Raw genomic sequence first — 23046 nt, 5'->3', positions numbered from 1 at the left:
AAGATAAGGTTGTTTTGTTTAATGTTGTTTTCATACATTCTGTTCATTCAGAGATAAGGTTGTTTTGATGCTTGTTTGTTTAGGATATTGGTGATATAATGTGATAAGTAAACGTTCCTTAACTTGAGTCAGAAGACATGCTAGCACAGGGTAACACCACAAGTGCCGATCGCTTGTTTGAGCATCTGCTATAGTTTGTTCGATTCGCTGGAGAGTAACACTTGGCGAATCGAAGACAGCCGTTATGTCAATAAAAATCTGTCTGAAATTTATCGCTTGGCAGCCAGAGACATAGCAAAGAACTCAACTTCAATTTGAAATACAGGCGTCACAACACATTTCATAAACTATTTACCCATTTTTTATGAATTTCTTATATTAGTAAACTTTCACTAATTAACTTCGGAAGTTTTCTGTTTCAAATTACCGTGCGAAGTCTTACATGGGGATAGCCTTTGAAGATGGAGGAAATTTAGTAAAAAGCTGCTTTTGTTATTTGCATACCGACGACATTAGAACCGAGTTGACCGACGCTACAGGCAAATGACTTGTGACCTTTCTTATCGCCAAATGTTTAAATCTTCGAAGGTCCAACAAGCCACTCAGCGTCTGGCACCTTATTGGGAGAAATTTTAACAGCATGTCATTAGAAGCAGTGATGAGGGCAGGTGATCGAATTAATGCTCAATAACCAAAAGCTCTGAAATTTATGGGCCCCCTCTTTGAAGGCGGTTGTTTTTAGTAACTTTGTAGTTGTCACTGAAGTTATCTGAAAGCAGAAGCATTATGGACGGCTATGAAGTAAAAATTAATAAACTTTTGAATGTCAGCAAAGACATGATAGATATGGTAGAAGTGATTGGATCTAAAATTGATACTAAGCAGAAGGAATTTCCGACAGGTTATAAGTCTCTATAGACTAATTAAACAAAATTTGGAAGTAGTTCTACTGACCAAGTTAAGATCTTGAAAGCTAGATAATCATAAAAACGTGTACATAGCTGATATGGATGTATAGACGCCGAGTTCCGAAATGAGTTAAATAATATTATAGAAAGCATTGTTGAAATCAATGATAAATTAATCATAAGTTTTTGCCCTATGGTCTTAAGTACAATAGGAGAGTTTATTAACTCCCACCACACCTTATACATTTACGGTTATCGAACTCATATGATTTGGTTTGCGTTTTTTCAAAGGCATTTGAGGTCCATGTACAATATTATTTGCCAAGCTTACTACATAACACACTTATTATTTGCTGTTAATTAACTGTTGTTAATCGAAGCGTTTCCGGCTGCTTTAATAATAGTTTGCGTGCCTATTGTATAGCAAATAGCTACTTATGTATCTAAATATGAATGATTTATGGTTTGCCTTCACATAACTACAATTTCTTGCAGATAAACATAGTAATGAATTCATTGCTACAATTACTTAGGTTCGATGAAACTCGCTTTCTAGCCATTATAAAGACATTAAATATTGTATTAATGCTTTTAATATTTTGTTTTTCGCATTTGAAAACATGATTAAGGCCGCATATTGCTATACATACGATACGAACTTGGTTAGTCAAATTTCCATAGTCCCAGGCATGACTTCAGCCTTAAGGCTTCCTAGTTTTTACATAGTTTTAATGGTTAAATTATGCAAACAGTTTGCAGATTTGCCGCTTTAACGCCCTTAATGCATTGTTTATTAATGATAGTTGCTGTCTGCTTGAACTAGATCTTCATCGTCGGTGTACACCAGATTTAGTTCTCAAGGACTATTTCCACTTTCCCACAAAACACAAAAAGTCGCTCGGTAAGAAACAAATTCCCTGAAATGAAAAGGTCAAGATTGAAACAAAATAAACATTATTTAATTGTTGGACTATTCAGCCCATATGTTATGCCATAATATTTAAATAGTTATAATTTTTTTTTGTTACAGTTACTGATATTTTTAGTTTTCACGCTGTTATATGGCTTGGCTATTGCACAGGACTATCAGGACTACCAGGAGAATACACCACGTCCTGCACCGATAAGACTGCGCCCCAGCGCTGGTATAGCGGAAGCACCACGACCCACACCTGTGCCTATACTGAAACAAATAAATAAGTAAGTCTCCAACACATTCAACACATTTCAATAATGAAACAATACTTCAAACTTCACCATTGACACTGACAGACACAACGAAGATGGTTCATATACATATGGTTATGAGGGCGCTGATGGTTCTTTTAAAATCGAAACAAAATTGGCTACAGGTGAGGTTAAGGGTAAATATGGTTATGTCGATGAGACAGGCAAAGTGCGTGTAGTGGAATATGGCGCCAATCAATATGGTTTCCAACCTTCCGGTGAGGGCATCACTGTAGCACCACCTACTTTGGTCGATGAAACGCTCAAGGAGGAGCCAGAGTATGAGGATGAGCCCTTGCGTCCACAGAGACCTTATGTAAATTAGCACAACATATCTATGGGTACAATGTATATACATTTTTCACGTGTTTTTAGCGTCCACCCCGGCCTCAACAGTTGCGCCCTGCCCCAGCGCCACGCCCACAGCCACGTCCACAACCCCAACCTCAACCACAATACCTACAATATGAAGAGGAACAAGAACAAGAGTCAGAGCCACCGCGTCGCATACAGTACTCGCCACCACCACAAGCTTCTGCCCCACCAGCGCCATCAAGAATACAAGTGCCTGGCGCCCAACGTACTACCGATGTTTTATACTCTCCACTGCAACGCCCTGCGCGTCCCGAACCGGACTACTCGCAGTTGCAGGTATGTGACCAGCAGACATACTAAACACAACTGATTTTATTAATTGATGCATTTATTTTAAAAACTTATATAGAATTTTCCATCCAATGTTCGTGTTTCACGACCAGTCTATGCGCCCGCTCCAGTTCAACCTGCACCTTCTAGCGCACGCGCTAATAACTTCCTAGGACCACCATCTGGTGGTCGCCCTATTCTGGAACCATCTCATTTTGGTCCAACGCCACAGGCTCGGCCAGTACAACAGTCTGCACCAGCGCCTCTACCTAGCTACCCACCACAGATCAACCATCAGCCACAGGCGCAAGGACGAGCCGGTGGTGGTGGCGGCAGTTTATTGGATCAGTTGGCGCGAGACTATGCTTTACCACAGGGAAATGCTCAACCTTTGCATGACATTTCCTTTGGTTACTACTGAGCGAGTAGTCTCTTTGGGTTCTACTTAGGTGTTTAATTGTATGTATATCCATGTAGTAATTTAATGAGCCCCCAAAATGAACTACAATTAATCATTGTAAAGCTGCCAATTTCTTTGAAAAATTGTAGTTTATAAATTACTTATGTAAGTATAATTGCGACAAAATAAAAAACAAAACGAAATACAAAGTACAGTTAAAAGCTATTAATAAAATGTATGTCATTTAAAAGAAGTTTTATTGAAAGAAGATAAATAGTGCCTCCATTCTAAAACTTGAAGTTTCACAAAAAATAACGGTTTTTGATTTGTTTTTATTCTTTTAAGATCACTTTTAAGTGATCTTGTTGACTTCCCACGCAAAAATGTTTGTGCTACTCAATATTGAATATACAAGTATGTAACATGTTTCGTTAGTTATATGATCTTGGTTACTTTTTATGTAAGACTAAGATTTTATTCAAATAAAATCTCAAAAGTTTTCAATGAAAAAAAATATACGTCATGAAACATGCGAGCGACTATTTAGTTAACAAAAAACCAAAAATTTTGGGATAATGGCGATTTATTTGTCAGCATAGTTCTTTTATCTCCATATAATTGACCTAGGGATTCTCAAATCTGACCCCTCTGAGGGTGTCTCGTCTTTTTGGAGGTTTTCAAAGTATGCCTCCGTGGCGACGATAACCTTCTCTTTCTAAACACACAAGTGATTCAGTTGAATATACTACAATTGTTATTAAGTGTACTAAGGAAAATGTATATGTATTGGAAAGTATTCATAATAAGTAACGAAAAGTTGTACATATTTAGTAATTTAGTAAAGAAAAAATAAGTATATGTGCATTTTCAGCAAATGCTTTACTTTTGAAAATTTGGATCTCCTATATTGTTCCACTTGGATAGCAAGGTGGTTCTTAATTGTTGGATGATTTTAAATTGACCCCCATTTTTATAAATTCAAGCTGAAAGGATTCTCCAAAGATCTTTAATTGGTGTTGGGTCTGGATGTATGGCTAGCAAATCTAAAACAGAAATATTTCTTCACGACAGAAAAATCTTTAGTGGTGCGCATTGTGTAAATTGGAATATTGTCCTGTTGGGAATATCCAGTAATCCTCATATAGGTCTCTATCAAATTGAATCATGTTATTTTCCAATATATCTGTGTATATTTTGTCGTTAGTGTTATTTGGAAGAAAACAAATCTCTGATTTTCCTACGTAACCAAAAGCACCTCAAATCATATTATTATGGTAGGGTGTACGCAACTATGAAATTTCAAGGTCAAAGGTCACAAAAATCGGTTTTTTGCGCTTTTTTTGTAAATATCTCATTTCCTATGGGTTTTGGTATTTATTATCAATATTGTAGAATACAAAATTCTCTACAAATTTTGTTTAAAAATTTTTTTCATACGGTGAACCCTTTTCGAGATAGAGGGCTTAGAGCGCGCGGTCACAGCATCACTTGATGAACTATCGATAAATCAATGATTATAAATATTTGTCAATTTTTATTAACTATTATACTATATTTTATCATTTTCTTCATGCCTTAAATCTTTATCTATTCAATAATACTGATCACCGTTTCCTAAAATTAAAAAATAATGAAGGGAAAAACTTAAATCTTACTATAATTATATTCCCATTAACACTAATGACATTTTAATTAGAAAATAATTAAGTGCATCTTCTTTAAAATCTGTAAATTTGTAAATAATAGGACAAGATATTGATTTACTCATCATTTTAATTGGGCGTACACTGTCTTACGAACAAGAAATTTTTTTTTAAAAAAGTTGGGAAAGGCAATGTAAAAACGGAGATATACTCGACTAAAAGTTTTGATAATTATCCTCATTCCAAAACACATATTTTATTTCTGCACGCATTAAGTGGATGTGACACAACTTCTGCGCTTTTTAAAAAGGGAAAAAAAACATTTTTAAAAGTTTTTGAGAAACTGACCAATTTGGATGAACTAGCTGCAGCATTTGAGGAAGAAAATTGTTCGGCCCAGAGATTATTAGAGAGTGGAACTCAAACCTTATTGGCAGTCTATAATGCTCCGAAATCTGTGAAAAGTCTCGATCATCTTCGTTATATGCATTACGTCAAGTCTACAAAACTTAATAAACCTGTGCAGCTTTCAAATATTCCACCAACAAGTGCAGCTGCTCATCAACATTTCGAACGTGTATATTATCAAGTTCAAACTTGGTTAGGGCATGATTTGGAACCCCAGGTATGGGGTTGGGCAATGCGAAACGATTTTCTGGAGCCTATCATGACAATTTTACCACCTGCTCCAGAACATTTGCTAAATACAATTTTCTGCAACTGCAAGAGTGGTTGTGGTTCGCGATGCGGATGCAGGAAAGCGGGCTTGCAATGCTCTTTAGCTTGTGGCCAATGTAATGGGCAAGCTTGTCTCAATGCTCTACCATATCAGAGCGACATTAACGAAGATGGAACTTTTGACCCCGAAATCATGGAAGAACTTGAAACAAATGTCGTTGAAGACGATAATGGAGACCAGTTTGAAATTTACCAGCAGCCGGAAGACGACGATGAAGAGGAAGAAGATGATTAAAATTAAAAATTGTAGTTTTTGTACCCTTTATTCCATTTTTTTTACTTTTAATAATAATAAATGTATTGAATGATATTTTTTAATAAATCTTTTTAATTTTTTTTTTATCATGTAAGAAGTTATTAATATTAATAAGGTTTAAATTCAAATATAATTCCTATATTTTCATTAACAATTCTGCAATTTCATGGGCAGGTAAGTGTTGTTAAATAAATTAATACTGAATAAAAAGTGGATAGGTTAGGAAAAAATGATAAAATATAATATAATAGTTAATAAAAATTGAAAAATTTTTATAATCATTGATTTATCGATAGTTCATCAACTATATATGGCGCGTTTTTGATCGGAGGCACCGGTTGACCTGAAGTGATGCTGTGACCGCGCGCTCTAAGCCCTCTATCCCGAAAACGGTTCACCGTATGAAAAAAATGTTTAAAGAAAATTTGTAGAGAATTTTGTATTCTACAATACTGATAATAAATACCAATAGCAAAAAACCCTTAGGAAATGAGATATTTACAAAAAAAGCTCAAAAAAACGATTTTTGTGACCTTTGACCTTGAAATTTAATAGTTGCGTACACCCTACCATATGTTGGTTTTGAGACAACTTTTAGGGTGTCAATATACAAGTATTTACAGACTTACAGCTGGGTATCTGAATTCCGAGATTCTTACCTAATTTAAGCTTAAATGACTGGACTATTAAGCTAAGTCATAGAATAAAGTGCGACATAAATATTTTTGCACATGTACCATGATGTTGGAAGTCACTGTTATTGCATTCCAGTACCATTCATACTACTATGCACAGGTTCCTTATTAAGTACGCCACTGTACGTTCCAGCGAAATTTCATTGCCTACTGTTAGGCGACAATAAAAAAATACCAAACCAGTCTTTTATTATTTTACATACAAACTTTTTCATTTATTGTAATTAAGAAAAATTAAGTACGAATAAATGTATTCGTTCTGTCATATAGAATAGTGCATTATTAAATTAATAAATACTTAAACCAATATGCATATTTGCAATTAACGGAAGTAACCACAATTACAAATAATAAGTGAAAAGGTTTTAAAATAGATGCAGCGATGATCATCATACGAATAGAGAGGGAAGGTCAAAAAGTAGGTGTGACGTCGGACTTCTGCAACAGGGGGTTTTATAAAGGGAATTCCAATCCAAGGGAGGTACGGGATTCTAGCGACATCCATGAATTCAGCAACATTTCGTAAATATTTATTGTTGTATAAACAGTTTCTTAGGAAGCAAGGTGGTAGACTATTACTGATAGTAGATCTCTGTAAAGAAGATGGTAAGTTAAATTTTTGCGCAAATAATTATCTTGATTATCATAGGTGTAAGTTGAAGTGTATTGCGTGATGGATATGGAAGTGGGAGCATTAACAACAACCAGTGCGGGAAAAAGAGAATTTTTTGTGCCGTATTACTATTTGGAACTATATTAAGCGGAGAGGAAAATGAATGACACTTTATAACTAATTTTCTTTAACATTTTTTTAGCTATATTTAATCTTATATTTTATAATTAAATACGAAAATTTATAGAGAACAACCAATTTCTTCTTGTTTTATTAGACTTATAGCTAGTGACTGACTAAATATTTTCCGAAGTTTTATTCATTCACTCACAGTACTATGCTTCAAATTTAAATGCAAATAAATATTTTAATTAACAAATATGTACGTTTGTATAAAATGCAATTCGAAATGTCTTTACGGAGTACCCGCTCACTCAGCGCAGCACTCAAAAGGATAACATGCGATTGAACACGAGCGGATCATGTATTTCGTAGTCGTGATGCTTGAAGTAAGGTGCCGTGTGCACCTTCAACGCCGTAACCGAAGTGCTCGGCACTTGGCGACGCACTTTGTAAGGACGCGTAGACGCAGCCGGAGCGTGATAAACTGGGTGCAAGGGGGTGTGATGAGTGTTGTACGAAGAAGTATGGTGCGCGGCGTAGCTGTGTGATGGCGCAGTCGCTGCGGCTTGAGGTAATGATGGTGGCGGTGGTGGTGGCGCAGCAGCGCCGATGGCCGAGACTGACGGTGCTGATGGTAGAGGTGGCACATATGTTGGCTGATACTCATTATCGGCCTTATTTTGTGCAGGATCGAAGTATATGTGTTTCGTCTTCTGCACTGAAGCTGGTAGATACTTAAATTGATTATTCGACTTTGATGTAGACTGTGGCGCCCCTTTATAGACGCTTTTCTCCACAGTGAAGTGTTTTGACACATCGTTTTGCGTGGAACCGCGTCGTTTAGCCACCTCTAGTGCGGCTATAATGGGCGTTAGATCCTTCAGTGCGCTGTTTGCTGCATGATAGTTGTTGTACTTATAACCGCCACCTTGCTCAGCCTTCCCGCCAGTGGGTGGTGGGCTTGTCGGCCGGTAATCGTAGCCCTCATTGGGATGTTTCTGTATATAAATCTCTTCCGCTGTTTGTTTCTTCGCCATTTGATGATAAATATCGGAGGGATTGTCTGGTCGTTTCGCATATGCTGCGGTTATGGATTCAGTGTGTGACAATGACTCCAGCGGTCCCAAGTCATTGGGCAGACCGTAGGTGTGTAGATCAACACTCTCATTATTGAAGTCCCCACCAGGTCCAGTGTGTGCTGACCCATGACCGTGTGTGCCCAGCACGACTGTCTTCGAGGCGGTGAATTCCGTTTTGCCGCTAGGTAGGAGGCTAAGGATTTCCTGTAGTTGTGCGGCGGCTTTAAGTGTGTCCGCTTCGCTAAGTTTCTGGTGGCGTCCGTAAATGTTGAAATCATCGTTGTGTCCTGTAGATGTGTGTGTGTGTTACGTTGATGAGCATGTATACGTGGAGCGTGTAAAACAATGCGTTGTGGTTGTGATGTTCGTTTGTTGTTTGTGTAATGATATGGAAAACGAAAATTATTAAATTTAAATTCAAGTGAATGTTTGCGAGCATGAATTTTTTCTGCAACAATGTGGTTTGTATGTATGCAAGTGTGCGTGTGGAGATATCTATATTTACAGTGAGGTTTTTACTCACAGATGGATTTGAATGCTTGTAAAAATGAGTTATTTGTAAAGTTTGTACACGTTGTTGAAGCTTAGTACTTTATGATGATGAGTGTGTTAGTGTGTGAGCGTTTTTCAAACGAGGTTGTTGCACATTTAGAGTTGCAGATTATACACAATATGGACTTTTTGTACAAGTTTCTTGCGGAGTTATAGACAACTAAATAAATTTATTAAAAGTATAGATAAGATTTCTGATATATAATATTTACATATTTTCACAGGAACTATTACATTCGTTTTTTCTAGTAAATTCATCGTTGTTGGTGTTAAATTTTAATTTTATACAAAGAAATTTTTTTTTTAATATTATGTTTCATAAGTACATAAAATTTCAAGTTTCTTAAACATTACTTTTATAAATACATATAAACAAGATATAATACTATATAAAAACTAAATAGAAATCTTTTAATATAAGAAAGACCAAATAGGGGCTTTTGCTTGAAACAATAACAGCTATTTAGTTGTAAAATTATTTTGCCTTGTATAAGAAATATTATTTTTAACCAAGCAGGTTAAGGCAACTGGGAAACAATAAGAAGTATGAATATCTCACATTTCTTCTAAAAGAACTACAGATATTCGCTCAATTTTTTCTTCAAATTGTTCTTTTTGTGTAGTATGATAAACTCTGAAAAAGCTCAACAATGAAGTTTGGAAATGATACAAATACTATACTTTTACTCTTTTGTATGATGTTTTTCAGTACTTGGAATATTTATTTTGGTTCCTTTCAAACCGTTAAACAAGTTAATTAGCCTGAAATTCCAAGGAAAGGAATCTCTGTGATACACTTACATATAGGTACATTACAGATCTTGTTAGCCTCGGAAAGGGATAGAGTGAATGCACGCAGGGTGCAAGGTCTTTTATATCGATATGTAAGTATTGAGCGCCTTTGACATTTACCAACCCTTAAGTTGGTTAGACATATTTTGGAAATCTTGATTATATACAGTTCTGACCATATATGGGTTTGCCCGTAAATACATGGAAAAACTACTCGTTTGACGGTAAAAAGATTTTAAAAAGAGGTGACGAGGGCTAACCACTTAAACTCCAGACTTGACTACGCCTGACTTCTTAGGGTGAAGTTATTTGATTAGAAAGTGTACGCCAGCAGTCGCCCTCCACAAATTACATAAAAATACTATAAATATAAAAGCTTGTTTTCTATTTCAATACTTACTAGGGTGCCCGTTATTTCCCAAGTGGATTTATTTTGCAAAATCCCTGAAGTTTCAGCTTTTGCCCGAAACAAAAAGGATGAAACGTAAACAATCTCTTTATTTTTTGTTTGAACCATGCCTAAATCCTATTACTTTTCCCATTTATCTAATATGGGAGTTTTTGATATTTTGACAAAATCGTAATAGCCTTTGTGCAGAGCGGAATTTGATATTAGAATATCAATTAGTTAAATTTGTAGGTTAATTTGCTTTGGAGATACACAATTTATTGCAAAAGATACAAAAATCCTTTGTGAAATATATGGTAAAAGTAAAATAATTTCGGCTCGGGTTATTATAAAAATAAAAACCTTGTTTACATTGCATAAAGTATATTCTTTGGATAAAATTTTTGAAATTACTAAAACATGAACTTCGAGTTCACAGAATTCGAATGAATTTCTCAAGTGAATATTACTACAAAAATATTACATTCTTAAATTTAAGAAGTTTAAGTTAATTTATTTAAAGATTATGTACACAATGCAACTAAGCTACAGATAACTTTATATAAATATAAAGTAGATTTGCACATACATTTTTACACAAAATATAAGTATTATATATAGTTAGTGGTATGTGTTATAATATAGTTTAGTTATTCTCACATTTACGGTCTATTTCGTTATTGATTTACTTATTTTCTACTATCACCAGAATATAAGCATACAATTGAAACTATTCAGTCTACGATACTACTTACCTAGAGGCCTAAAATTTCAAAAATGAAATAAGAACTTGTAAGAGTTATTTACATAAGTAAATATATATAAGTATATTATACTAAGTATTAAGCTATTGGTATTTTTGCAAGAAGATATGGGAGTAGTTTAATATTTACATAAGATGGTTCAACATTGAACTCTCTAGTAAACAATTTTACAATAAAAGCAACAAACATGTTACCAAGGTGAATTCGATACCGAAGAGTAAAAAGAAGCTAATAAAATCTTTGACGGAAAACTTTTTGTTGAGAGAAGTGCCACTACTCGTATTAGGATATTATATTTGGAATTTTACTTATACTTTCGGGGTATTTTTGTTACTGCAGACTTAAGTACAATGAAATCCATTCTTAATTGTTATTCTGGTTTGGGAGAGGTGCGCTTATATAAGGCGAAAAAATATGATTACATTGTATACTTGCTTTTGAAACCACTATTGTTTTAACGCAAAATAATTGAAAGTAATTTCATCGCAACATTTTGGAAAATAATAAGCTTATCACTCGATGACGTTCTATGGAAAGTAATATAACTGTCGTGTGTGAAAACACTATTTTGAAAACTTCAGTCGGATTGGCCTCGTAACTTTGTTTTGAGCATGTGTGAAAAGTTAGCTGATTTTAGAAAATTAGAAAAAAAATATAAATATCAATAAAAATTTATAATCTTTTCCAACTGAACATAATTTGATTACTTTGTAGTTAAAAATACAGTATTGTAAACTTTAAAAACAAAGTAAACATTATTAAAGTGAAAAGAAGCCGATAAAGAAATAAATATCATAACATTTACATCATATCATATTATCTATATCCTTACCTTGTTTTTGAGAGCATAAAAATTAATGAAATTGTGTAAACAAGTTCCAGTTGGATAAAATTTAATTAAAATATCCCAACTCGATATATTTTTCAATTAAAATTTGAAATTCAAATAATTTAGTTGTAAGGTTAGTTCTATACAAACTTCTTTTTGGACTAAGTCATTTCAATGTCTACAATATGTCGGCAGTGAAAGCATCGTTCATTGGAGATTGTCGCACATATTTTTTTTATTACATAACTATTCTTGTCATTTGTCTGAATTTTATTTTGAAATCAATAATTATAAATTGAATTGGTATTCGTTTTCAATGAGCATAAGGTGGGTGTATGCATAAATATGTATAAATAATGATTAAATAATTGCACCTGTCCATTATATTTTCAATAGCTGTTTGTGAATAAAAAAAGACATGTGGATCTGTACATGCATATATAAATATGAATTTGTGAGTGTACATGATGATAGTAAAATGCTCACATTCGGTGCTTATAAAATTATTTATATGACCGCAACAATTGGATATTGAAAACGGGAATGCAGCCGAAAATCACTTCCTTCCACATGGAAGTGCCAGTTTGAATGCCCAAACCAGATTTAATACTAACTTGAAACGCGTCGTGAAATTGTCATACACTTTATATTTGTACATACATGATTGTGCATGGTTGACAAGTTTCAGCCATAGATATAATAACTACGAGGAAGCCAAAGATACCTTATTACTTGCACCGGGGCATATTATTAACATTTGCATGCGCGCATAAAACTAAAACTTACTGGAGTGTGTTAGTTGCATATGCGGGAAATAGAAAAAGATGAAAAAATATAAATAAGATTAAAATAATAACGACTGAATAGTTTCATATTTAATTATGAAAATTTCCGCTTTCGTGGAAAACCCATAGCCCTCGCAGCTAACCAATACCAACACCAATATGCGAGTTCATGTGTCTGTACACTAAGCTTTGACGACAAGATTTGCAGCCCGTTACTACATACAAGTATGTATATGCAATAAAGTCATGCAAAAGCCGGCAAATCTTGTTCGCTTGTCTTTACTTTGTGGTAAATATATTGATTTTCTGTTTTAACTACTACGCACCATCGTTCGAGTAGCCGGTTGGCAGATAATTGCTGGCGGGCGCTTCGAATGCCGCATGTCCGCTGCTGAACGGCGCTCCGCCGCCATTGTACCCGCCCGATGCTGGTGGCAAGTATTGATGCGTTGCTGAGCTGTAGGTTGGCGGCTTCGAGGGTGGGCCGTAGTTGCTATGGCCAGGAGGAATTTCATATGTAGTAATCGCTACAAAAATATTAAAAATAATATTAGACAAATAAATATAACATAAATATATGTCTGATCAAACAGATGTGTAATAAACTTGTCAACAACTAATAATAATGTAATTGTAGGAAAAAGTTTTGAAGGGAGAAGAGAGAGGTATGCTATGATATATGACTTTTAATGTGGGTAATATTTACTATGCAAATGAAATTAGCTTTGTAAGCACTTCATCATAAAATAGTCATTTTAGTCATTTTCAAGTCTTACTAAATTCGTGCAATTCATTTATAATTAATAACTTTCCGTCATGTCTTTTGTTAACTATGGCGACATCGCTGCGTAAAAAATGTGTAGCATTATTTACTATTAATCTACTGCAAATTATACGCACAACGTAGTAGTAAAACTAGAGATAGTAACGGTTTTCAGCTGCTGGCGCTTAACACACTATCAGTACATATAATTATTAATTCATGCTAGTGTAAGTACTTCAGCATCCGTTAGTTTATGGGAAAAATTCGCTGGCAACTTCTTAACCCAATAAAAATGATTACCTGATAGTGATTACTTTTTTATGTTTCCCACGAATTAGGAAGTTTAAAGACTACTAATTATGGGATTTTACTCAAAAACCTCTACATGATTTGCTGATATTTCAGACAACGAATGCGTTTCGCTTGACTAGTGCGAGCTAGTTTTTACGTCATGCGGTTAAGTTATTTGTTACGAAATCGTGAGTATGTATTATTCTAAAGATTTTTATGCAAATTCGATCCATTAAGGTCGATGAACAGAGATTTACCAATGTACTTTTCGCATACAAACCTTAGATTTGTTATTAGGATCACACGAGAGTTTAGAATAGGACTACCCACTCTCTGAGAATCGGATTTTACTTCAAAAGTGAAGTTTTCCATTGAAATATTAACTAGAATATAAAGAACTCAGCATAGTATTCTTATCTTTTCTTGACCGCAATTAAAATTCTTCACTTAATGTTTATATTTACTTAGAATTTTATGTGTGTGATTACTCATTCAATTTAGCATTTCTGCCTCCAAAAGAAGAATTTGTTATACATAATATTTTGTTATTTGAAATCTCACTTGCTCTTACAACTCGAAAATTAGGAAGCACATAATTCCAAAATTATTTATTGTTAGCTAAATACTAAAACAGAGCCGGCGTTATGGCCAAAGTGAAAAAGGATCTTAAAAATGTCTATGAAAGGGAGCCACTGGAATATAGTCCATTTGTTTTGTATTTAGACATAACCCTCAAAGGCTATGGTGCATACATTTCACAGCTTGCGGGCAATTGCTTAATGGGATTTTAAATTTTTGAGAACGATATTTTGGTATTTAGCAAAAAAATTTTAAGTTTAATTTATGGCCCCAGGCGAACCAATAACTTTTTATGGTTTGCCAAATTCTATACAAATACAATATAGGTACCAAAGAAGAATGGATTTAGAAAGCAGTGGAAAATATTTTTGAAAAGAGTATTAAATAAAATTTAATTTAATAATTATCAAACAGATTTCAAAAATTTTTCTGTAAAAGTGTTTTTAAAAAGGGTTGCCAACTATTGGAAAATAAGGAAGAAATGATAAAATAAATGCATACTGCATTATGGGTATAAGCTGCAGAAAGGACAAGTTTGAGTTATAATTATTTTAGAGGCGGGCTATCGACTGTTAAATATTTTTGATTATGTAAGAGTGTGAAACTATGGAAACTTAAAAGGGTATAAAACTAAGACTATTTCAAGGAAACTATATTCGTGCGATTTTCAAAGAGATTTCGTTAATTGATTATTATTAAATTTTTTTTTTGCGTTAAAATATCATTATTAATTGAATGCGCTTATTCAAGAGGTTGTATGTAAATGAGTCTGTTTGGTATAACGTTGATCTTTCAAAAGCTGGTAGATATTTTCTTTTTAAGTGGTGGTTACAATGCTAAGCATATGTAATGGAGCTCACGTCTAATTAACTCGAAAGAAGGCAACTGTATTACACATAATGGCTTAGTGATTGAAACAAAATATCAGATTGAATTGATTTCGCTGTGATCAAAAATAAAGAAAGAAAAATAAAGATCGCTTGTAACTGCTAATACATCTACTGACTTATCTTCTGACTATTTTCCTGTGCTACTGCAAACAAAACAACAAGCCGCCTGGTCTTAGAAGAATCACAAATATTAAAATAAAAAAGCTTAAACTGCCCCCCTTTCACTCAGCTGCAATTGAAGTCTGCTGTACGTAAATTAAGAAAAGCGCTTAAGTTTGCGGAAGAATACAACACTAAAAATTATATAAAGAAACTAAGTCCAAATTCAACAAACAAAAACCAAACTATCTTTGGAAAGCGCAAAACACATTAAGTTTATTCCGAAATGCTTATAAGGGACGTAAGAAGTAATTGGGGGCGAAGCGAAGAGGAAAAATCAATTTGCTTTGCAAACCACCTAGAGAAGGGCCTAACTGCCCAAAAAACGATTTTAAGCTGCCAATTTTGCTCGCCACCGCTAAGGAGGGGCTCTTGCCGAATAAGACTTCTAGTTGTGAAAGTGAAGCTATATTAGATACAATAACTTGATTCATAGATACAATAACTTGATTCAGATCTAATTTCGTGAATCGGCAATAAAAAATAAATTTTTTTTCCATGCAGGCACTTTACTCCGATCGTTCAGTTTATATGATAGCTGTATGACAAACCGCTCCGATCTGAACAATTTTTTCGATGATTATATTCTTGCCTTAGAAAATAACTCATGCCAAATTTCGTCAAGATACCTCGTCAAATGAAAAAGTTTTTCATGCAACCACTTTACTCCGATCGTTCAGTTAATATGGTAGCTGTATGTTATAGTCATCCAATCTGTAAAATTTCTTCGGAGCTTGCACCATTGCTTTAAATAATATTCTGTGCTAAATTTCGTGATGATACCTCGTCAAATGAAAAGGTTTCCATACAAGCACTTGATTCCTATCGTTCAGTTTGTATAGCAGCTATATGCTATAGTCATCCGATCAAAACAATTTCTTCGGGAATTACATTGTTTTCTTAGAAAATAACTTATGCCAAATTTCATGAAGATATTACGTCAAACAAAAAAGTTTCCCATACAAGGACTTGCTTCCGATTGTTCAGTTTGTATGGAAGCTATATGCTATAGTGGTCCGATATCGGCCGTTCTCGACAAATGAGCAGCTTCTTAGTGAGAAAAGGACAGGTACAACATTTCAGATCGATAGCTTAAAAACTGAGGGACTAGTTTGCATATATACAGACGGACGGACGGACAGACGGACATGGCTAAATTAACTCAGCTTATCACGCTGATCATTTATATACATATTTTATAGGGTCTCCGACATTTCCTTCTGGGTGTTAAAAACTTCGTGGCAAACTTAATATACCCTGTTCAGGGTATAAAGATCATAAAAGAAATGAATCCAAAAAATTCGATAGAACATGATAAAATAATCCTTGCCTTTTGATACAATTTTCAGTTTCGGATATTATCCAAATTCATGGAAACAGTCGCAGATCATCTTGATAGATTTAACACAGGCGCCTGCTATATATAATATTCGAAAAAGTGTTACTATTACAGATGTCTCCTTTTCTCCATGAAAACAATATACGATTTATTCCAACGCACCATTTCGGGTTTCTTGCAAAACATGGCACTTTAGAGTAAGTAAATAGAATAACTAACAAAATCAGAAAAGCATTCGAGTACAGAGAGAACTGTTCGGCAATATTCTTTGATATAACCCAGGCATTCGATAAGGTGTGGCATGAAGGATTTTTATACAAAATTAAAACATTATTCACTTTCTCATTGTATATAATATTGGAGTCTCATCTGAAAAGTATGAAATTTACTGTTAATTTCAGCTCAGATGAACGTCTGATAAGGGTTGGTGTACCTCAGCGGAGTGTGCTAATCCCAACTCTATATATCTTATATACAGCAGATATTCCAACAGATAATAGTGTATTGGCATCGACTTTTGCGGATGACACAGCCGTATTATGGCGTAATAAATGTTACATCAGAGCGTCAAGGGTACTAGAAGAGCATTTAACTTTGGTCGAAGAATGATTAGCCAACTGGTGAATAAATGTAAATTAACAAAGTGTAAGCATATTACATTCTCACTAAGTCAAAAAATGTGTGAGCCGATTAAAATATATAACATCTTAGCACCACAGGCAAATGATGTAACCTATCTTGGCATTCACTTAGACAGAAAGCTCACATGGAGAAAACATACTCGTATATCCAGAAAAATAACTAATATGAAAATAAGAGCAACAAACTTAAACCGGCTTTTAAATAAAAATTTTAAACTTATCCTTGACAAAAAAGTTCTGCTATACAACGCGGCGATTTAGCCGATTTTGATGAGTTTCCAGTCAAAAAATCTCAGAGCAATAACGAGTTCATCATGGTACATTTGCAATGAAAACATTCAAAAAGACCTTTGCATTCCTGTGGTAAAGAAAAAAGTAGAGGACAGCAGAACGAACTATGAGCTTAAACTCCGTAATCATCTAAATCCATTAGCTAATGCCTTACTACATTCCTGTAATCAAACTCGCTTAAAAAGAAAAGATCTTATTATTCCATTGTTCCAATATTCCGAACATGTGTTGGAAGCTACTGAACTTGTGCGCCCTTTTCAAAATATATCATTTATTGAAGCGTAAGCTACAGTGTTTTTTCTCTTAACTATGTTAAACTTTGTGCCTGAAAAAGTGTTTTTGTGGGTAGTTCTTCTTCATTGCTTTAATGTTAGCCGAAGGTCATCGTATTTTGGGTCGTAAAACAAATCGAATGTTAAGCCTAAAAACCAGCCAAATCAACAGCAAAGCCGAATATCTAAAAAGCTTCTAAAACTAGGTGAAATCATTAATGGGGAATGCTACCGACAATAACTCATCGAATTCAAGCGAGGGATTGCCGAAAAACGGCCGGACTAGACAGTAGGCTATTATTTTTTTGGCGCACCCGCCATATAGCCAACGCCTGACACCAAGTCACTAACACCTTAATTAAGTTAAATAAATAATTAAGATATCATTTTGTTCTATTCGTAAATCCAGAATATAGTTGACATATATTAAATATTGAAAAATGACTTTTAAACAATGGTCCATAATTATAAGTAACTTCAGTCTTCGACTAACTCTCGTGCCGATAAGACGTCTATTTCGTATACGGAGTTCTCTTGATTAGTTAGTTTCTTCTCACACCACTTCTAAAGTGTTGAATATTGGCTCGCCTGCGACATACGCATAGTTGTTGTTAAAGTAAACGTGCAAAATGGGCCGTAGGCCACGAACTTGCGAAGCTAATCGTTTCGCAATACTCGATACCGGTCAAAAAAAAAAAAAGTGATAAAAAAGAAAAGTGATCTCGAAATAAGTGCACCCTTATCTGCATTCCCTTTGCTCCCTGAAACCAAAATCGTTGACCCAAAATTCATAGTAATTAGTACTACCGACCCATTAAAACCCCTTTCATCCTACTCCTGTTTCGCTATACACCGTGCCATTCAGCAGATCAGCAGCCAAGTGCACTCAATAACCTTCCTACGTGATGGAAAATTACTTCTTCTAGTAAAAAGCAGTGAAATCGCATACAAATTCCTCAGAGCTAAGACTCTTGGAGACATATGTGATGTGTCTGTCACATTCTATCAATCCCTAAACCACGTGAAAGGCACAGCTTATGCGCCGTTCCTTATTAATGATCCTGAAGAGGAAATTATTAAAGAACTGGTCTTTATAACCTACCCAGTAAAATTGATATTGCCTGGTGTACAGTTTTAGTTCGACAATACATACCCCTCCCCATGCGCTGCAAATCATGTCAGCTTCTAGGGCATACAACAAAACATTGTAACCGTTCTCCACTTTGTGTAAATTGCTCCCTTCCTCCCCATACCCTACAAGAATGCGAACGCATTCTTTGCGCCAACTGTTCCCAACAACACCCATCCTCCTCCAGAGAATACAGTAAGTTTCTCCAAGCAAAAGAAATCCTCAAAATAAAAAGAATAAGTAAATGCTCTATGCGCGAAACTATCAAAACGCACAAAGAACAACAAACCATTCAAAGCTCTCCTAGCAGCTCTTCCGCTGCCATAGTATCCAACCAAAATGCTAACAAAATGATTCTCTACCAACAACCAACAAAAACAACGAAGTAAAAAATTCAGATGAAACAAAAAATAACAAAGACAAAAACCAAATTAAAAATCTTGATCATAAAGAAAACACCTCCTCCAATTATCTCACTCCTATGGACTTTACAAACTCTCCCCACTCAACAGAAACAGAACCAACTTCATTTGTAAATCTTACTCATAACGAAAACAACTCTTCCAATTGTTCCCCTTCTATGGACCTTACCAACACACTTCACTCTTCAGCAACAGAACCCACCTCATTTGTAGAAACAAATAGTCAGGAGTATGACTTCTCGTCTTATTCCTCATCTCTTAATATTTTATATAATTCTTCATATCTCAACCATACCAACAATGATTTCACCACAGATCAACATACTCTCACCGGCATATCCCCCTCCCACCCTGCTGAACCCCAAGTTCTTTACGACCCTCTCCCTTCGCTCTCACGAGTAATCTCCACATAAACTCTACCCTGTCTACAATAGCTTTAAAAGTAAAACTTAATTCTACACTCTGTATTGCAAATACATATATCCCTCCCTCACAAGATTTTAATGATTCTGAACTTATTCATTTATTCCTGCAACTACCTGAGCCTCTGTTGTGGACCGGCGATTTTAATGCCTGAAAGCGACTTTGGGGCTCGCGCAACTCCAACAGAAGAGGACTTTTAATTGAAAACTTTGTCTCAAATCATAATCTAACCATATTAAATAATTATTCCCCAACCCACATTTCAACACACTCATCTTTAACAAATGTTGACATCACTCATTCGTCTCCACAAATCTCTCCCAGAATGAACTGGGAAGTCAGCTCCGACCTTCACGGAAGTGACCACTTCCCTATTTTATTCACCATTCAAGTCAACCTATACTCAATAAAATATAACCATCTGCCTAAGTTCAAAACAGATCTGGATAACTGGGAGCTGTTCCAAACAGAAATTAGAAACAATCTACCCAATTCACCAGCAAATAATATCCATCAAGAAACAGCAGTTCTTACGAAAATAATACGTTCGGCGGCAAATAAGTCGATTCCCCAAAGCAAGCCAAAGTTTTCCAATTACTCACCTATTTGGTGGAACAAAGATCTTCTACAACTTCGCACTCACAAAAATGAGAGGTTGAAAATTTTCCGACGTGATATATCAAACGAAAATCTTATGGCCTATAAAAGGGCCAACTCCATTTTCAAAAAAGCGGCTAAAACAGCCAAAAGGAAAAGCCTCGATATCTTCACCTCCAAAATTTCACCATCTTCCACTCCTAAAACAATATGGTCGGATGTTAAACGGCTAACTGGAGTCCCTCCAACCCCTATAACTGCCATTCAATCTAACAATACGTTACTGACGAGCCCGAAGACATTGCAGCCACATTCGCCAATTTTTGGCTTAACCTTTCAGATGACAAAAGTTCTTCTGCGGAGTACATCTCCGAAAAGCAGCACTGGCTCTCAACATCATATAACCCGACGAATCTTTCACGATCTGCACAATATGTCGAAGACAAAATAACTTTTTGCGAATTAGAAGCCCCACTCAAGCATGCAAAAGGCAAAACTCCTGGTATCGATCGGATATCTTATCCCTTCCTTTCTAATCTACCGTTACTAGCCAAACATAGGCTACTTTCTCTCTATAACTCTGTTTTCTCCAAAAGCACGTATCCGCATGTTTGGCGCACAGCCACAGTGATTCCAATAGCCAAACCAAGTAAGCCCATCAATTTACTCTCGTCATTCCGTCCTATTTCTTTACTGTCTTGTCTCACCAAAACTTTTGAAAAAATTTTGGCTAAAAGGTTGATGTGGTTTATTACTAAAAACAATCTTATCAAACATATCCAAACCGCCTTTAAAAACAAGCACAGCACAATGGACTCACTTATTCAACTCCAGCACTTTATCTCTGACTCTCTTTCTACAAAAAACCATGCCTCAATTATAGCTACCGACTTTGAGAAAGCTTTCGACCGCGTGGGTGTTCATGCAGTTCTAAGCCAACTCGCGTTCTGGAAAATTGGTCCAAAAGTTTTTCAAATAGTAAAAGCTTTCATGGCTCACCGACAATTTAGGGTACGCGTCAATAACGTCTTTTCAGATACCTACCAACTCAAAAACGGTATACCTTACGGCTCGCCCTTATCAGTAGTACTTTTTATTACTGCTTTCGACAAACTCACTGATATTTGTTTAAATATCAAGAGCGTCAAACTCACACTGTATGCGGATAACGCCATTGTTTATGCTAACTTAAAAGATCCACGAGCGGTTATTGAGACCTTCCATAAAGTACTATCAGAATTTAAAAAATGGGGCCTTAAATCAGGAGCATCCATCGCCCAATTGCAAACTTCTTCATATTTGCAAAAAAGTTAAATGTAATTTTCCACAACTAGTCTTTGACAATACTATTATTCAGTCGGTATCCAATTTAAAAATTTTAGGTATATGGTTTGATAATAAGTTTACTTTTAAGCATCAATGTATTAACCTCAGAAAAAAACTTTCTAAGAGACTCAATATTATTAAGTATATATCAAGCAAAAAATCATTCATACACTCCAATACTCCCATCAATATTACAAAAGCCATAATACTCTCCAAGATCGACTATGGCTTACCTATCTTTGGCTGGTGCGCCAACACAAACATCAAGCAACTTGAATCCATCTATCACGCCTCAATTCGTCGTAGTATTAACGTTTTCCCTACATCTCCTATAAAATGCATCCTAGGAGAGGCTGGGTTTCCGGCATTGCGACAAAGAGTATACGATACAACGATTCAACTCATTCCAAAAGTTTTACATTTTCCTAACAATGAACTTCATAAGACTTTAATAGCTGCCTCCAGACCATGATAGATCACCACTTCACACCTTAAAAAAATCGAACACAAGTAATACAATATTTCAACAACGATTTTTGAAACTAGTTGACACTTACAAACAAAGAAACTTTACACCAATTTACACAGACGCCTGCAAAGCAACAAATACTGAAACCTCATCCAATGGAACTATTATAAAAGGGGGTATTCTTACGCCTCACTCTTCTGTATTTACGGCCGAAACTTTTGATATCTACAAAGCATTAGAGTACGCAATTCATCAAAAAGGTAAATTCGTCATTTGCTCGGATAGCCTCTCCTGCTTGAACGCAGTAACAAACATACGTAACAGCTCAAACGTTATTGGAAAAATCCGAGATCTGTGCATTAAACATAAGCAAAAAGTTGCTTTGCTCTAGGTACCTGGCCACGTCGGAATTCCCGGCAAAGAGCAATCCGATAATGCAGCGAAATATTTCGAATCAGCGCCAACCTTTCAATATGAGCAAATGATGTAAAGAAAATGCTTCAAGAACATAGTTCTTCAAAGTCTTATGGAGTGGAGACGCTTTCAACACCGATACACAAATTTCAATCCTGCTCGGAATAAAGTCATTTACCCCACCAGCATCAGTCGCCTACAATCAACCATCTTCACACGCCTAAGGATAGGTCATAATCAATTAACACATCAATACATTCTCATCGGCAGGCAGCCACCAAATTGCCCTTTCTGCGGGAACAACTTGTCCATCGATCACATTTTCAACAATTGTTTGGCTTTAGAGAGTATTAGGAATAATCTCTTTATCACTGATCAGTATCGTAAAATTATTAACTAGACCATCTCATGGTAATATTATATTTCAAATTATATAGTTTTCTAGTAGAATGTAACTTGCAAAATAGAATATAAATTTTACTTTAGCTTTTTCTTTATGTATTAACATTCGGAGCCGATGGCCACCGTTGCTTGTGCTCCTCTATGTAATTAGGTTTAATATTTGTATATTATTCCTAATAACCAATAATAATAATAATAATAT

At 35.2% G+C, this 23046-nt stretch overlaps 2 protein-coding genes across 3 annotated transcripts in view; one reads left to right on the top strand and one right to left on the bottom strand.

Moving 5' to 3' along the window:
• Cpr97Ea (cuticular protein 97Ea) overlaps positions 1-3405 on the top strand; it is a 38632-nt gene extending 35227 nt beyond the window's left edge. Inside the window, exons 2-5 of the mRNA XM_070113212.1 lie at positions 1939-2108; positions 2181-2451; positions 2511-2786; positions 2860-3405. Of these exons, the coding sequence (XP_069969313.1) occupies positions 1939-2108; positions 2181-2451; positions 2511-2786; positions 2860-3201 (1059 nt within the window). The 3' untranslated portion in view covers positions 3202-3405. The remainder of the gene's footprint in view (positions 1-1938; positions 2109-2180; positions 2452-2510; positions 2787-2859) is intronic.
• Positions 3406-6746: 3341 nt separating this feature from the next.
• LOC106623583 (uncharacterized) overlaps positions 6747-23046 on the bottom strand; it is a 31943-nt gene continuing 15643 nt past the window's right edge. The window contains exons 4-5 of one of the 2 annotated variants that reach the window (XM_036357823.2): positions 12764-12964; positions 6747-7104 (exon numbers count right to left, since the gene is read on the bottom strand). In XM_036357823.2, the coding sequence (XP_036213716.2) occupies positions 7088-7104; positions 12764-12964 (218 nt within the window). In that variant the 3' untranslated portion in view covers positions 6747-7087. The other variant, XM_036357822.2, reaches the window with a different exon arrangement.

Source organism: Bactrocera oleae, chromosome 2, assembly GCF_042242935.1.
Source record: "Bactrocera oleae isolate idBacOlea1 chromosome 2, idBacOlea1, whole genome shotgun sequence".
NCBI classification, from domain to species: domain Eukaryota; kingdom Metazoa; phylum Arthropoda; class Insecta; order Diptera; family Tephritidae; genus Bactrocera; species Bactrocera oleae.
Note: the sequence above shows the minus strand (reverse complement) of the source record. Positions and strands in the feature narration are given on the sequence as shown.